The 16,732-nt window shown below is 46.6% G+C and overlaps 1 protein-coding gene across 2 annotated transcripts; it reads right to left on the reverse strand.

The window, feature by feature from the left end:
• Window positions 1-1,266: 1,266 nt before the first annotated feature.
• TNFSF8 (TNF superfamily member 8) lies at window positions 1,267-16,327 on the reverse strand. Of its 2 annotated transcripts, XM_010720801.4 has the most exons (4): window positions 15,830-16,327; window positions 11,179-11,224; window positions 3,672-3,743; window positions 1,267-3,298 (listed from the first exon to the last, which is right to left on the reverse strand). In XM_010720801.4, exons 1-4 carry the CDS (start codon window positions 15,989-15,991, stop codon window positions 2,901-2,903), a joined length of 678 nt encoding a protein of 225 aa, XP_010719103.1. In that variant the 5' UTR covers window positions 15,992-16,327; the 3' UTR covers window positions 1,267-2,900. The 2 variants fall into 2 exon arrangements, with proteins under 2 accessions (XP_010719103.1, XP_085095499.1); XM_085239373.1 differs by lacking the exons at window positions 11,179-11,224; window positions 15,830-16,327 and adding an exon at window positions 4,526-5,256.
• Window positions 16,328-16,732: the final 405 nt, after the last annotated feature.

Here is a 16,732-nt window from a genome sequence, read left to right on the forward strand (position 1 = left end):
TGCTATCAAACTTGATTTGACTTTGATTTGCTGCCCCTGGGTGAGCTTGGATGGAAGTGAATTGCACTGGCTTGACTTCTGCTTAAGTTTCCTCCTAAAATTTCTTATGGTACTTAACAACAGCCAGAATTAAGCCAGTAACACACTTTTTTTTTTCTTTTTTTTTCTGTCAACCAGGGTCACAAATAATGGCACATATCAACGCCTGCGGACACTTCTTCTTCAAGCAAAACACAGTTTAAGAGTGTGATCCCTTCTGAGAAGGGTGAGATGCTGCTGCTTTCTCCCTGGTCAACTTAGCAATAAATCACACACACATAAAGCTGCACATTTGCCATATCTAAGAACTGGGGAAGGAATTTTCAAGTTTTTATCCATCTCTTTAGCACTGTCACTGTCCACTCCTTGGAGCATCCATGGCTCAGGGAAGGGCAGGTTGGGGTGAGCAGAGCCAGTGGGAAGCTGAGAGCATGGGACCGGGTCCTTTCCCAAAGCGTTGCCATGGATGCTGCTGAAGAGCCGTGGCATTGTGCAAAGAATCAGCCTGGATTTACTTTTTTAGCAGAGAGTTGTTGTCAAAAATAAACTGCCCCAGAGAACTGGGAAATCAGAGAAGGAAACGTGATGGAAGAGTGAAGTGACTTGGAGAATGCCAGAAAGCAAGGAGGCTGCTGCTTGGCTCAGGGCCTCACTTCAGTGAGAGCTATCTAACAGTTTTACAACCAATGGCAAAATCACGCTCTGTTAATGAGCCCTCTTTATGGCTCTAATTTATTTTTAGTTCTCAGAGGCAATGGAGTAGAGGCCAAATAGTTTTATCCCTCGGTATTAAAAAGCCACAGGCTGAGAAGCTTAGCGCTGCTTTGTCAGGATTTTCTCCATCTGGCAAAATAATAGAATAAAATGATCCTATGAAGAGAGCTCCTTTAGTTTTTTAAATAATGGGCTTTCTCTTTCAATTCCAAGCACGTAGGGAAAGGTGGGAGTGGAGGGAGTTAACACATATTTTCACTCATTAGTTGCCTTCTCAATATTCAGGAGCTATAGCTCCTAACTGTCAGTCTTGCTGACACTTCTCTGGACATTGGTGGTACTCATCAAGGCTGTGGCAGATAGAAGTTAAAAACCCTGTTCCAAGATGGGAAAGATTGATTGGGTCCAGAGGGGTGAGGTGATGGCAATGGAGGTGACAATGACATGAACATGTCAAGGGGATTCTTTTAAGTTTCTTTAATGTGGAAAGAAAAAAAGAAAACACAAATTTCATTTTCTTTTTTTTTTTTCCTTTGGTCATTAATAATAGAAGGGATTTTTGTTTTCGTCAATGTTTATCAAAACAAAAAGGAGATATCCATAGCAGTGAGTCAGCCTGACTATTCCTGACCCTTTGAAAGGTTTGTCACGTTTGAAATCACCTGGTTAATGGATTGAACCCTCAAGAATGTAGCAGGAAATATCACAAGTAAAAAATTACTTCCATGAGAAGCATTTTGAGTATGCTCACACAAACTGATCATCAGATAAGCCTGAACAATAAAAGACTTCCGGGGTTTTGGAAGCCAGAAACTGATTTCTAAGCTAAATCCATGACTAAAAGTTTTGGTGTGAACAGTTCATCCAGTCTTAGTCATGTGAAAGGAAGGATAAACAAGTACCCAAGGAAAAAGCTGAATGCCAACAACAACGGGCCACGGTAGAACCCCGGTGACAAAGGGAAAAAATGAAAGCCTGGATCCTTGGCAACTTTTTCCTACATCCCCTCATGGTGAGAATCAGATTTTAAATAAAAGCCTGTGCTACTGAAATTCACGGAGTACAAGGGCCTGAGGTTGCTTCCATGATTCATTAAGTCGTAACTCAAAGATCAAATTAAATCTGGACTGTCTGAATGCCACAGCTGGTAGCTGAGGGCCAGCTCTGAAATCATCCTTGGGAAAGTTGGAACCTCCGATCTAAATCTTGGATTTTCCAACAGTTCAGATGTTGGGATGTGTTTACACAGCACTGTGCTGTCGTATCACTCAGGGAACTGCCAAACAGGCAGGGCACAATTTGGGGGAAAAGTATCATAACAAACTCTTTTGTCACGTGGCACAAGAAGATCATTTTTTAATATTAATTATGGAAAGGCCTAGAAGTTCCAGGTGAGAACAGAGGCTGAACACGGTGCATGTACAAAGGCTCTGCCCCGAAGAGCTTAATTTTAAATAGAGAAGATGGATAAATAGTGAAAAGGAAAACACTTGGAACTAAACTGCATAAAGTTTGTGGCAGAATGCAGCACAGAAACGTTTGGTGAGTCCCCAGTCTCCTTCACTCTAAAACCCAGAGTTTTAGCTATCAGCCTGGGAGTCAGCAATTTCCTCTTTCCTTAGTATGATCTATCCATAAACTCACTCCAGAGTTGTGGTTGCATGCTCCAGTTGAAAAGAAAGCCTTAATTACAAGCGTTGGTTGTTAGGTTTTTTGGAACGACCGTGTCAAAACACTGTTCCATAAAATTCAGATCAAAAGGATTTCCCCCGTCTCCTGAGCACAGGCAATCTGCCAGCAGTGCTTTAGCCAAGAAGTCTTGATAATGTGTGCTCTTCCCATTATCTGGTTGCATTTCGGGCTGTGTTTGCACTGCATTGCTTGGAGGATCCGCTGCCACATCTGTGCTGCTGGATCTGCTATCCAACAGCAACCCTACCGCGACCAAACCAGAGCAACCTGACATCCGCCAGGTGTGGGTATTGCAGTGTTTTAAGATTTCGTTCTGGGACACAAGGTTCCTCATTTACCCTAGCAATGAGGTGAGATAGGAAACGTAAAACAAGATGTAGCCTAGTAAAAGCAGGCTGCTGTCATCAGAGGAAGACAGAGAAAGTCTGTGCAGCAGTGGGGAGTCAGAGGGCTCCTCACATCTCATCGCTGTACCTCAAGACCCCAAGCACGTTATCATTGGGAAGGTGAATTTCATTCAGGAATTTAGGATGGCTGAGTGTTACTGATATCCGGTCCTCCACGTTCAAGTACGTCAAGTGGAGCTGGAACAAGGTCTTAAAGTTCTTTTCTTGGCACGAGTCTGATGCACACCACGTGGATAACGTCTGCCTGTTGACTTCGTCGTTGACGAGGAGCTCTATCTTGAGGTCTGTGGGGCTGTGGGAACAGTTGGCAAAGCGGAGGTTGAGGTGGCAGTAGATCAGGTAGAGGCCCTCTTCACGGATCACCAGCTCCTCGCTCTTGCACTGGATGTTGTCACATATACCCTTCCCAGCCAAGCTCAGCTTCGAGCTGTTTACTGAATTTGACACTAGAAAGAAAAGCAAGGACATTGTAAAGTGAGCCGATGAACTCTGGTGGCCTAAATTCAGATTTATGGATGTGCAGTCTGGTAAATGGAGACACGTGCTCTGCGGTTTTCCCAATGGAAACTCTTGGAGAGGGGCTCAGTGGGTGGCTGAGCACTCATGGGTGGATTGGGGCGCTGAAAGGTCCCAGGGATTGTGCAGCCCCTTGGGAAACCCAAGACAGGGAGGTGCAGTGGGAAATGGCCTTCTGCGGTATTTAGGGGGAATAATGGAGATATGTATTTGCATGTTTGTGTGGGGAAGGTATCTAATTATTTACTGTCTCTTTTGAAGTTAAAGAAAATGTTTATGTGATTGGATAGAGCTCCCACTGACCTCTCATGTACGCAGCGGCTCCCTTGGCCGGGACATTCTGTAGGATTCTTAAATAGTCTTCGGAGGTGTTCCCTGAAGGAAACATCACAGCAGGTGAGCACTCCTGATTTCTTTGTGCTGACAAAAAGTCAAATTCTGGCACCACATTCAGCACCACCAGGCTGGGTAAACAGGGAAGGGAAGGAAGGGAAGGGAAGGGAAGGGAAGGGAAGGGAAGGGAAGGGAAGGGAAGGGAAGGGAAGGGAAGGGAAGGGAAGGGAAGGGAAGGGAAGGGAAGGGAAGGGAAGGGAAGGGAAGGGAAGGGAAGGGAAGGGAAGGGAAGGGAAGGGAAGGGAAGGGAAGGGAAGGGATGCAATAGAATCCTTTAGGACTTCTTCCTTGTGCTCCCTGACAGCTTGCTTGTGCTGTCCCCACTGATCTGAGCTCCCTGGGATGATGGACGAGCCGAGCAGCCAAACTCAGCTTCGATGCAGAGGATGCTGCTCTGTGCTATCACCAGAGCTGTATTTATTTCCACCTAGGTTGGTGATGTGAGAACTGTTCTATTCTCCAGGGCATTGACTGGCGTGGAAATGTCACTTTTCACCCATCCTCTTGGGTTTGGACCCAGATGATCTTTAAGATCCCTTCCAATTAAGCCATTCTATGATTCCTCACAACTGCACAGTGGAAGATCCAAAGCAACAAGCAGCAGCCCACATAGCCCTGAAAGCTGTTTCCTTCTGCTTGACCTGCACGCTGATTCCATAGCACCGTAATGCTCTCAGCTCAGTAAAACTTGCATCTTAAAATGGCTTTTAGGGTACCCCACCCCCTCCGTTACAGTGTGAGTTCCAGCGGGATTCCAGTGCGACCTTTGGATCTGAGCGCTGCCCTCAAGAGACGCCCGGCCAGCTCGGCCCTGCTGCTCGGCTCGCGGCAGGAAAAGCTACGGGGCGGTACAGGGGCAGGGCGGTACGGGGGCGGTACCGGGGCGGAACCGGGGCTGCCCCATCGCACGGAGCCCGAGAGCGGCGGCCGCGCGGTGACGGCTCCCTCCCACGGCCGCGCCCGGCTCTGCATCCCGGCTCTGCATCCCGGCTCTGCATCCCGGCTCTGCATCCCGGCTCTGCATCCCGGCTCTGCATCCCGGCTCTGCATCCATCTCCGTTCCTCATCCCCTCCCCGCATTCCCGGCTCTGCATCCCTGACCCTGCACTCCTCCATTTCCTTCCCCGTTTCACCTCTCTTCCAGCCGCACAGAATCAGAATCGTCTGAGTTGGAAGGGATCCTTAAAGGCCATCAGGTCCCACTGCCTGCAGTGCACAGGGACACCCACAGCTCCTGCAGTGCTCAGAGCCCCAACAGCCTGACCTTGGCTGTCTGCAGGGATGGGGCATCACCGCCTCTCTGTGCAACCTGTGCAGTGCCTCACATGCCCACCTGCTTTTCCTGAACCTTTCCTCCTCCTATCATACCAAACATTCACTGAAAGGCACTGATTATTCCTCCTTTTTTCTCTGTTTGTATGCAGTCCTGCACAGCCCACGTGCATAAGGACACAGGGACAAGTTGTATATTCAAGACTACAGAGAGCATCTCCATCAGTGCAACCACGCAGGTGGATGGTTATTTCTCATTGCATTGATCTCTCCCTCTTTACATTCTCCTGGCCCTCCTGTAGCCGGGGAAGGGATGTCAGATGGGGGACTGGGAAGGAATGAAGCATGAAGGAATTTCAGCAGCATCCTGCCAAATTATGAACTCCTATCTCAGGGTACGCAAATCATTTTCCTGACACTTAGTTGGTAATGAGTCCCCCAGCCTCCAGGGGCTCCTGAAGGAGCAATTAACACAGAGAACTGAACTCTACTACATCATGATGCTATGGCATGGCACGGGGTGACATATTTCTTGTTCCTCACATATGGCATAGCAGGAGTCTACAAAATCCAAAGTGAACAGAGAATCTCAATATTCATTCCTGAAACTAAAGGTACAAGTAAGAACTTCAGACCCTTACAATGTCTGGTTGGCCTGATTTTAAGAGGCGTTTGGTCAGAAGGATAGAGAAACAGGTCCCACAAAGTCCCACTGGTTGCTATTTTGAAACAGTGCACCCTTTGCACTCATTCTGTTGGAAAAGTAGTCTGTGCACGTCTTGAAAGAACAGTAACTTTCCTCTGCTTCCATCAGCTGCAGCAGTTTTAGGGGAGCAGGTGCTCCCTGCCCTCCAACAGTGAGTAAGTAGTGTCTCAAACTCTCTTAGCTGTGCTGGAAATCCCCAGAGAAAAACCAAAGCCGACTTTCCTGATGACAGTCATATCAATATAGTGTGTTAGTGTACAGAGATGCGGAGCAGGATAGAAAAAAAGCTCTTCTGGTCCTTATTTCAGGCAACAAGAGCAGCAATGGTAACAAGGGCCACTGGAAATGCACAGCCAGGGCTTTGAGCCCACCTGCATTACTGATATCCTTCATACAAAGACAACATTTATACAGAAACGTGGTGCCATGTGGGGGCTTTACTCTGTAAAGCAGAGAACCCCCTGCTGCTGCTCAAGCAGACCACGCAAGCTGCAGCCTTGCAGCTTCTGCCAGGTGAGAACAGCACTGTGCCCACACACACACACAGCTGGTGCTGCATGGAGCCCCTCCAGCCCTGAGCTGCTGCAAGGTTTTCACTGCATCTCTTCAGAACAACCGTCACTGATGTGGCTGCACTTCACGCTTTCAAAGCTGCACTTACGTTCATTGATGTCAGCAAGTTTGATATGTGTGTGTTCAAAGCGTTTATTTGGTGACATCAGCTGTGTTTCTGAGAAGGCAAGATATGGAAAAAAAAAGGTATAGAGACATTTCCTGTCCTCGCTCTGCTGAGGCAGCTTATAACCATTTTCTAGTTTTATTTATCAAGTTACTCCTTTCGTCCGAATCATTTCAGCACAAGCCAGCAGAGACTGAAATTGCCAGAGCTGCAGGACTGATCGATGGATGTGCTCAATCACATCGCCTAATTGGCTCTGCACTGGTAGGAGTGTAAATCAGAAGTGATCCCGCTGAAGTCAATAGGATTATATCTGCTTATAAATGAGGTCAGAAGGGGGAAAAGTAAAGCCTCAGCGAGGTCTAAGCACCAAAAAGCCCCACTGGTTGCACGTGCACCATCAGACTGCTTGAAGGAAACCTGCTGATAAAGAAGCAGCCTTAAAGGAAGCTATCTAGGCTATTTTATCCTAAAGAAACTATTGGGAGATAATTCTCTTTTGCCTTCCTGACGCCTTTTACCATAGGCTGAGCATCCACAGTGGGCAGCCCACAGGGAAAGGGACAGATTAGTGTGCACATAACACAGCTCTTCTCCACGCCAGTGGGGTTTGATAGTGCTGCTGCCCCACAATTTCCACCCACAGTACAAAATGTTTGTGTTGAAGCAGCAGGCTGTGTTTTCTGGCCAGAGGAACCTGAATGCTCCAAGACAGGGCTGGACCTGCTGCCAGCCAGATCCAAGGAGAAGAGGATCCAACTGGTTATCTCCTCACTGCTTGCTGCATCAATTTCCCCACTTGTGAGGTGAATATAGATTCAGGGCAGTGAAATCAAGAGCTGGAAGTGGCATGAAAAAACAAATCATCTACTCAGAGCCTGCTAACCCAGCAGCAAAAGCCCCACAGATGGTGTTTTTGAGGATCCTCCTCATCTCCAAAAACAGAAACTTCAGAAACATCTCTTTCCTAATTTCATGAGCTCTTCATATATGTATATATATATATATTCATATATTTGTCTAATACCTGACCAATCTGTTGGCTTTCTATGATAGAGTGATGGCTTCATTAGACAAAGGAAGATTAACTGATGTCATCTACCTGGATTTCTGCAAGACCTTTGAAATGGTCCCACATCACATTCTTATCTCTAAATTGGAGAGGTATGGATTTGAAGGCCTGTCTGTTCAGTGGATAAAGAGTTGGTTGGATGGTCATTGCCAGAGGGCTGTGGCCAATGGCTCTGTGCCCAGGTGTCCCCCAGGGTTCCATCTTGGGACCATTGTTCTTGAACGTCTTTATCAGTGACATAGACAGTGGATCAAGTACGCTCTCAGTGAGTTTGCTAATGACACCAAGCTGAGCAGTGCAGTTGGTACAATAGAAGGAAGGGATGCCATCCAGAAGGACCTGGACAGCTTGAAAAGTGGGCCCACGTGACCCTAATGAGGTTCAACACGGCGAAGTGCAAGGTGCTGTGCTTGGGACGGGGCTCAGCACTTTTTATCAATACTAATCAGCTCATTATTAATTAAACAAGCCCTCATTTTGACTAACTGGCACCAGTCTAGGATTAGTTTCCCCTGGATGTTTGCTCATGAAGATGCTTGTGCACTCTGTCTGGCATTCACAAACCAAGACTTGCCAAACTTGTTAAAATGAGAAACACAGCTTAAGAGTCCTGATCTTGCTGAGGCCAGACAGACCCTTACAGACTTCACAACGCACACGTCCTGAAGCTGATAAAGCTAAAATCTGATAAAGCATGCTCTAAATGTGAGGTGCCCATTTCTGGAGAGCCCGCTGCCCTGGGATCAGTAACACCCCGTGATTTCAGTAGTTTGCACTGGACAATTCCAGGATGGAAGAGAACATTTTCAGAGGTTGAAAGTCAGTCCAGAACCATGGGGATATGCACTGAGGGCCATGGTTAGTGGGCATGGTGGAGGATGGGTTGGGGTTGGACTTGGCGATCTGAGAGGTCTTTTCCAGCCTTAATGACTCTATGATTCCACATTTCTCTTTGTATTTTCCTCTATAAAATTAATCTATCAATAATTTCCTTCTGACACGTATTAATACGTGATTCCGTATTTATGAAACGTAGATGAGTTTCCAAAGAGAAATATTTCCACAGAAAGAATAAGTCACAAACATTTACTTTGTGACAGCTTTAATTCCTTTCCCCTGTTGCTCAGGCACTCCACCAACAATGACACAGGTTTGCAGGAAGTTGCTATCATTTCTTCACACCAACACTTAATTAGCTGACGTTGCATCTCAGCTACTGCTTGCAGATTGCTGCAAACCCATCCATCGAGGGCTGACAGCTGAGTCAGGAACACAAACCTTCTGTAAGTCAGCCTTAGTGCCCACCTGTGTATAGCTAAGAATAGAGTGTGATCTCATTGGAAATCTTAATGCAGTCAGAGTGTTTTTCCTGTTTTGGGATTACAGAATTAATTTGGGAACAGGCTGTGCCTGGTTGTCTGGAGCACTGTCCCTTTGCGTGGCAATGCATCATAGAATCATAGAATGGCCTGGGTTGCAAAGGAGCACAGTGCTCATCCAGTTCCAACCCCCTGCTGTGTGCAGGTCACCAACCAGCAGCCCAGGCTGCCCAGAGCCACATCCAGCCTGGCCTTGAATGCCTGCAGGGATGGGGCATCCACAGCCTCCTTGGGCAACCTGTTCCAGTGCCTCACCACCCTCTGGGGGAAAAACTTCCTCCTAATATCTAAACTAAACCTCCCCTGTCTTAGTATAAAACCATTCCCCCTTGTCTGCCTTCAGACCCCTTCAGTCTGCCAGCATGGCACCATCCATCAGCACGCTGGATGATCCTGCATCCCCCTGAGCATCTCTGAGATGCTGTGCACAAGCAGACACCCTCACCTTGCCCATCAGATGGCTTGGAGCAAGGCTCAGAACCCAACCTTGACCACTTATCAACGCAGGGCTTCAAGTCCTCTTGTGAACCAAATTACACTGTCAACACTGCTCAAGGCACTGAGATAGCAGCAAACAAATCCCCAGCACAGTTCCTGTCCTGCAGTGTGGAATCCCAATTTGTTGCTCTGCAGCTGCTGGATGGAGCCTCACAGTTCCTGCTTAGGAGTCAGCAAACACTGCCTGGCAGAGCTCCCTGCTGTAAATTACCCGCTGGGATCTATTAATCAATTAGCTCTGCTTTATGCATTTTAAGAGAAAAATAAAAGACCATTGTAATTTGCTCACACTTTAACGCTTCATTACCCTGCCAGAGCTGTGCAACAGAACCTGATAGGCTGATAGAGCACCTGCACCCATTGCAGACAGCTTCCAGCAGCCCTTCCTGCCCTGTGGCATTTCTTTGTCATCCCCTCCTTTGTCTTTATGCTAATCTCAGATTCGGCAGCAGAATTCAGAGCGACAGGGAGCCTGCCACTGATATTGACCCAAAGGCTAAACTGTTTCTGCCTAATGAAACAACACCTTGTAAATTCCTGGAGAGAACAGGCTCCTGCTGCCTCGATGGGGAGAAGGAGCAGTTGACGTAGACTGTGAGATTTGGAAATATATATCTATGTATTTACATACTGAGATGCTTTTCTGGACTAGTGAGACTTCTTCTTTCTACTCTGGGAATGCCAGTGTCACTTGAGCTTTGCTTCACATTAACACCAACCTAGCAGATGGCCCCTGTCCCTCCTCTGCCAGTCCCTGGCCACCACTCCATGGCTTTCACTGCCTCTTTCCAGCTGGTGGTGGGATACTGCCTTGAGAGCAGCGCTTTGTGGGCACCCTAATGGGAAAAGAAAACCCCTCCGGTTCAACTGGACTTTTAGTACACAACACAGATGATGGTGAGGCTGCTGAGGAGTCCTCTGAAAGGGCACTGTGATGTACAGGGACAGCTTTGTGTGGTATGAGGAAAGCCCAATGCAGAAGAGCCCTGGATTCAAAACTTCTCCCAGTTTGAGTGTACGTTGCCTAAACTCAGCACTATGTCACCTGTGTGCAGAAATGGAGGTGGAGAAAAAGATGGTTATGTGACAGGAGCTCTCTAGGCCTTGAATTTCAGTTTCCTGTGCTTCAGCTTTCCCATCTGTAGAGTGGGAGGTGATGCTGTCTCCTATCCTCCAGCACCAACTAGGAATCAGCAAGAACTCAGAATGCTGAGTGCCAAGGGCCGTGGAAACAAGAAAGAAATGGCAATGAAACAAATCGAGCTGCTCTGATTTACGCTGGGGAAAAAGCAGAATCTGGGCACACGGTCTCTGCTGTCTGGTTAGAAAGCTTTCTCCTATTTTGGGCTCCCCATGTCCATCTTCTGACTGTTTAAATTCCTGCTCCTTGCCTCTTGCTGCATTTCTGCACTTTCCTCTATTAGATCTACCTCTTCTCTCTTTTCTTTTCCCCTCAAATGGGTAAGAAATACGTAACTGTCTCCATGGGAGACAGACCAGAGGAGCTCAAGAGGAGGTCCTGCTGTTTTGAAGTATGTCCTTATACAGATGGGGACATGACACCCACATGTGCAAGAGCCAGCAAAGACACCTGACAGCAGAGTCAGAAATGGTTGTGCCTTCCTCAGCCATGCCCTGCTTTCCTGAGCTACTGAGTAATTCAAAATCTTGTTTTCTTTTTTCCTTTCTTTTTCCACCTTGGCTTTTCACCAAGAAATGCCTTTATGTGCAATGGGCACAGCTGCCTTGCTGGGCAATATTTGCATTACAGATGGAATGAATTGCACAGGCTGCCAGGTTAGGTTTCTTACCTTTGCGGATCCGTTCTGTGCTGCCCTCTGTGGCAGGATCAGCTGCCTGAAAGAGATGTGGGAGAGGTTATTCTGGGAGCAGAGCACTTCTGTGTTCAAGCAGATCACTGCTTTACTGTTGGATCTACAAGTTTCCATCGCATCTCTGGAAGGCAATGCTAGCACCAGGTGTTACAGAGCACATGGCTCCAATGGAGCATCATGGGGCAGGGATTGCTGAGGAGCACAGCCCTCCAGCAAGCTCTCTGCGCTTGGCCAAATTAGAATCACAGAATCATTAAGGTTGGTAAAAACCTTTAGGATCAAGTCCAACCATCAGCCCATCCCACCATGCCCACTGACCATATCCCCAGTGCCACATCTCCACGGTTCTTGAAAAACTCCTTCCTCACTCATTCTTTGTCACAGTCTATAGAAATCTGTTTTTCTGACATAGTAATTCTCTGATGTGTGGCTTTTGTTTGTGTTGTTTTGGAAGCAGAAGTCCTGAAAGCTCCAATGTGGCTTTGAAACCTTGGAGGAGGACAGAGTGGGACTGGACACCCATCAGAGCCAGTGGGATTCATCTGTGGTCCTGCTTCTATTTCTAAGGTCTCCTGGCAGAAATGAGGCAGGCTGCATACATGGGAGACAGCTTCATCTATGGTGGGCTGGAGATCTCAAGGGACTTAAAACATGAGTACTTTATTTCTGAGTGTAAGTATAACACGTGGTACAGGAAGAAAGAAGATAAGCCATGTTGTGACCATTTCTGATACTTAATCTTATGGCCTTAGAGGTTGAAGAATACATTTAATTAGATTTTGGCCTAATCATAGTTGAAGTGCAGAGCCATGTCTGCTCCAGGCAAAGCAATGTTATCATTTGGTCTAACAGCAAAACATTGTGTTCCACAGATAGAGATTGTATAGCTGCTTTGTGATTTGGGCATCTCATATTTGTTTGCCTGTTTTCTCACACTTATGTAAGACCAGGGAACAGTTATCTGATGCTGAGCCAAAGACTTTCTCCAGGTGATCTTCCCAAGGAATGAGGGAAGGCTGCTGGATTAGGAGCTGAATGGGAACCTAGATCTGTAGTCTGGCAAATTTGGCATTTACAGACCTCTTGGTCCTCTGTACAACAACATCCTCCCTCCAAAAATCTCCTGGTTCCTCTACGCACGTCTCATCAGATGTTGGGCTGAGAGCAGTTCTGACTGACAGTATTGCACAGGAGAACTGCTGGATCCTTTCTGCTCACGTCCTGGACCCTCGTATAGGGCTGTCTCTATCACACACGCTCAAGGCGTGGGGAAATTTTAGTTTCCAATGCAATCTATGAGCATTTCTGTACTCTGCAAGGAATTAAAGGCGTTTATAGATGGGACAGAGAGATGCTATATCCCCGGCTAGAGTATGCTGAATGATATCAGGCAGCAAATCCACTGCTGCCTGCCAAGTGCTCGGGATGGTGATGGAGACGTTGTCGTCAGGAGGCATTGGCCCAACAGCCCTGCCTCAGAGACACGCAGGACGGGGCTGGTGGCTCAAAGCTTGCTTTGTAGCCAGGGCAACAGGAGAAAAATGAAAACGAATTGACGTATCGTATCCTCACCTGGGAAGCAGATACTGATGCAGCTCATTCTAGTGGCAATTGATGAGGCATTCAAATAAAGCTTTAGAGTTTTCTCTGAAATACCACTTAGCACTGCTGTTTGCTAACAGCATATTGCTGTAATGGTGTAATGTGGGACGTAAAGACACGCACTTGGAGCTCAAGGAAGTTACATTCTATAACCCCAGCTCAGGAACAATTCAATGCAATAAATTCACCCTGCCTGGGTGTTGACGATGAAGGATTTCGGTCTTGGCAACAGAAAGAGAAAATAATAAAGAACAAAAGAAAGTCATTTCTTTCTTCCTTCCCTTAAATATTTACAAGTAATTTTCCCAAGCTGAGACACACTGGTGCTGTTATAGAATCACAAAATACCCCGAGCTCAAAGGCACCCACAGGGACCACTGAGCCCAACCCAGCCCACAACGAGTAGCAAAGCTGCTGTCGCGAGCAGCTGCCGGAGTTTTCTCCTTTTTGTCAGGGCTGACCAGCAGAGGGGGCCAGCAGGCTCCGGTGGGACAGCCCGTGTGGTTGGGAGGTTGAAAACAGGACCGCGACAAAACGCAGAGCGGTGATGGGTTGTCCCACAATGCACCCAAAATCCGTTCACAGAGCTGCACCCCAAGGGCTGGGTGTCCAATACAGCTAAGATCTCATTAAGATTGTGTGCCTAACAATTACTTTCATCCTTACTCTTTCACTGATTTTCACTCTGTGATAGAGAAATCATATTATATCCTTGTTCTCTCTGCATATACAGAGATCTACATAGATGTGTGTATTGTATATATGCACAAATATACACAAGAGCAGTGGGCTGCAGCAGGCAGAAGTGTGTAGGCTTTGGGGCCCTTCTAACAGGATTAAGAAGGAAAGGATTAAGGCAGGCTAGGGTCTTCTCTGCAGCAACTGTTCTCATCTGAGAGAAAAACAAAAATCAGTTCTGAGAGACGTAGATCAGTGAATGGCCCAAAGCCAGCTGCTTCTGTGGATGAAAGCTGAGAACTGAACTGACTTCAGTTCTGAATGTTGTTCCAAAAAATGTCACTTCCCAGGTCTGACACTGTGCACCAATGCCTTTCTTGAAAACAAAATATCAAAGAGAAAATTTCTTGGGGTGCTGGAAATTGCAGGACAATGAATAATGTGTGTTGTAACTGATGCTAGATTCAAAGAACAGCTTTGGAATAACGGTTGATTTTTGTTGTTGTTGTTCTGGTCTTTCACATATATTTCTGTTACTCAGATCACCTAGATTTTGGGTGAGGGAAGAGCCTTGCTTCTACACAGTTTGATTTTCCTCTTTTCAATACTCCCTCCTTCACCCTGATTTAGGCAAGCATAAATTCATCCAAGAGGTGAAGAAAGATGAGCAGACAGCTTCCATGTCCCTGCAATGGGGCTGAGGGGCTGTGTTTTCTGCATGCCACTAGATGCTTCCACTTAATGCAGTGGCAGCCAAGACATGGGTCATCAGGCCAGCACTGTGCCTGTGGTCCACTCGTAGAACCCAGCTGACATCTGGAGAGAAAACCAAATCACCCTAACGGGTTGATCCTCTGTTGATCCTCTCTTGAGAAGATACAAAAGAACAAAGCCAATTGGTGATGGCGTATTCCCTACAGCAGCTGGACTCACTGCCCACTGAACTCCCATAACCACACAACCCCCAGCCCTGGAGCTGCTGGAGTCAATGCTATGGGATGCTCAGCCCAGCCATGACTGCATTCTGCCCAGCCTTACACTGCCGTTGTCACCAGGAGCCAATTGGCTTTGGAGCAAGCCCTGGTGATTCTTGAGGAGCCTCTCACACAGGATCAGAATCTCACACTTACTCCCTGGTCTATCAACTCAAGATGGAGATGGATGGAGAATGACCAGATGATCTTAATGATTCAGCCTTAATGATTCTATGACTGCTGCTTCTGGACTGAGGGTCTCTTGGTTCCCCAAGAGCAAGAAGTGAGCTATGTTTTTGCTGCCCAGTTCCCCTCATACTGTAAAACTGCAGCTCAGTTTCTCACATTTCTCTCACTCCTCAGCTTCCTGCCTTCTCGTTAAGCCAAGCTGTGTTTCCAAAGCAGCTGCAGAAATGTCATTACTCTTTTAAATGAAAATCTCAACTCTTTCAGTAATATTGTTCCTCTGGCAACTGGTCTAACTGCATTTATCCTGATGGAGAGGTAATTTAATGCTTACTTTCATAATAAGCACAAATGAAAGCCTAATTACATAGGAAAGCTCTGGCAATTCTGTAATTATCCAAGCAGTTATTTTAAAGATCTCCCTTAATATCCCAATATTTATCACCTGAAACCCCCCATGTCTCATTCTAACTGTGCACAGACTGCTTCCCTTTTGGAAGAGCACTGATTTCAGGTAAATGACTCCTCACTGGTACAACTTAAAGAAGCATCAGTCAAGCTTTAATGGCTTTAATTTCTTGGTAATGTGCATACACGGACACACAAATTGCACAAGATCAATTTAGTAAGAGAAAATATTGAACTGAGAGATCATATTTTGTTTTCCATAGCCAGTCACTTCAGCAGCCCCATGCTGGTGCTTTCATTCTTTGAATCTTTGTGGAGATCCTTCAGCACTCAGATTTTATGTGTAAAGGCTATAAAATTTCTAATGTGGCATTTGAAGTTCTTTCCTGTCTCCAAAGAAGACCCATAAACAAAGGCAGCACATAAACCAGGTATCACACACTGAGGCACTGATGTACCTCTGCTCCACTTCTCCTGTGAACCATGTGGACAGAAGGTGGTTTGACTCTTGCATTATGAGCTTTCCAATTCCACTCTCAGAGAAGACACCACATGCTAGAAATTAACCCATGGAGGAAGGATTTCTTTCTTTGAACATTCTTTCATCTCCCTCTTTTTTCTGTCTTTCTCTCCCCCTAATTCCTGTGTGCATTCATAACAGGGGACAGAGACTGACCTTCCAGCCATGGGATAATTTTGAGATTAGAGCAGAAGTTTATATTTAAAAAATAAATAAATAAGAAAAGAAAAAGATAATGAGCAAAGTGAGAATTGCTTACCGTCCTCCGGATAACTAAGACCATGATGGTGGCTAACGCAAAGATGAGTAATGCAACAAGGGTAGCGATGATGAAATACAAAAAAGTTTTGTTAGTGGCTCCAAGCCTCCTTGAAACGGTGTCTTCATTCACATGCATGGCTGATTCATAGGAGTCTTTCATCTGAAAAAGTGTTTGCTCTTGTGCCAAGCACCTTCTTATATAGCTCTCAGGGTACTGGTCTGTATCTCCCCTTGATCAGGTTCAGGTCGCAGCCCATCTCTGTTCCTGGCAGGATTTTCCCCTTCATCCTGGCTCATGTGATCTGGAAAAAAAACTTCATCACTTGTGGTACAAAGAATGAGGGAGCTGGGGGCGTGAAGCAGGTCGCAGCTGTGAGGAGGGGAAGGAGCTTCATGTTCGTGATCAGGGATTTCGCGACAGCAGTCTTGTGTGTTGCATCGGAGGTTTCTGATGTCAGAAGGTGAATAGTTACTAAGATCAGTGCCCCCTCCCTGCTACTGGCTTTCCGTGAAAAAGAGAGCTATGCAAATTTTGTTTCATTTTATACTCAGTGCAGCTATAGTTCGGTGCAGTACGTTGCCTGGAGCACTGCCTTCCTGTTGCACAGAGCAACCTCTTGTTCTCCTCCGTACCATCCCAGTACTGTGGTCTCCGGGGCTCTGCATTCAGAGATCACGGAATCATAAAGGTTGGGAAAGACCTCTCAAATCAAGTTCTACCATCAACACATCCCCACTAAAACATGTCATTCAGTGCCACACCTCCGTGTTTCTTCAATACCTTCAGGAACGGTGACTCCACCACCTCCCTGGGCAGCTGTGCCAGGGCCTCACCATTCTTTCTGAGAAGTTTTCCCTAATATCCAACCTGAACCTCCCCTGATGGACCTAACGCCATTCC

The sequence above is a fragment of the Meleagris gallopavo genome, chromosome 19, assembly GCF_905368555.1.
Source record: "Meleagris gallopavo chromosome 19, MGAL_WU_HG_1.1, whole genome shotgun sequence".
In the NCBI taxonomy this organism is placed as follows: Eukaryota; Metazoa; Chordata; class Aves; order Galliformes; family Phasianidae; genus Meleagris; species Meleagris gallopavo.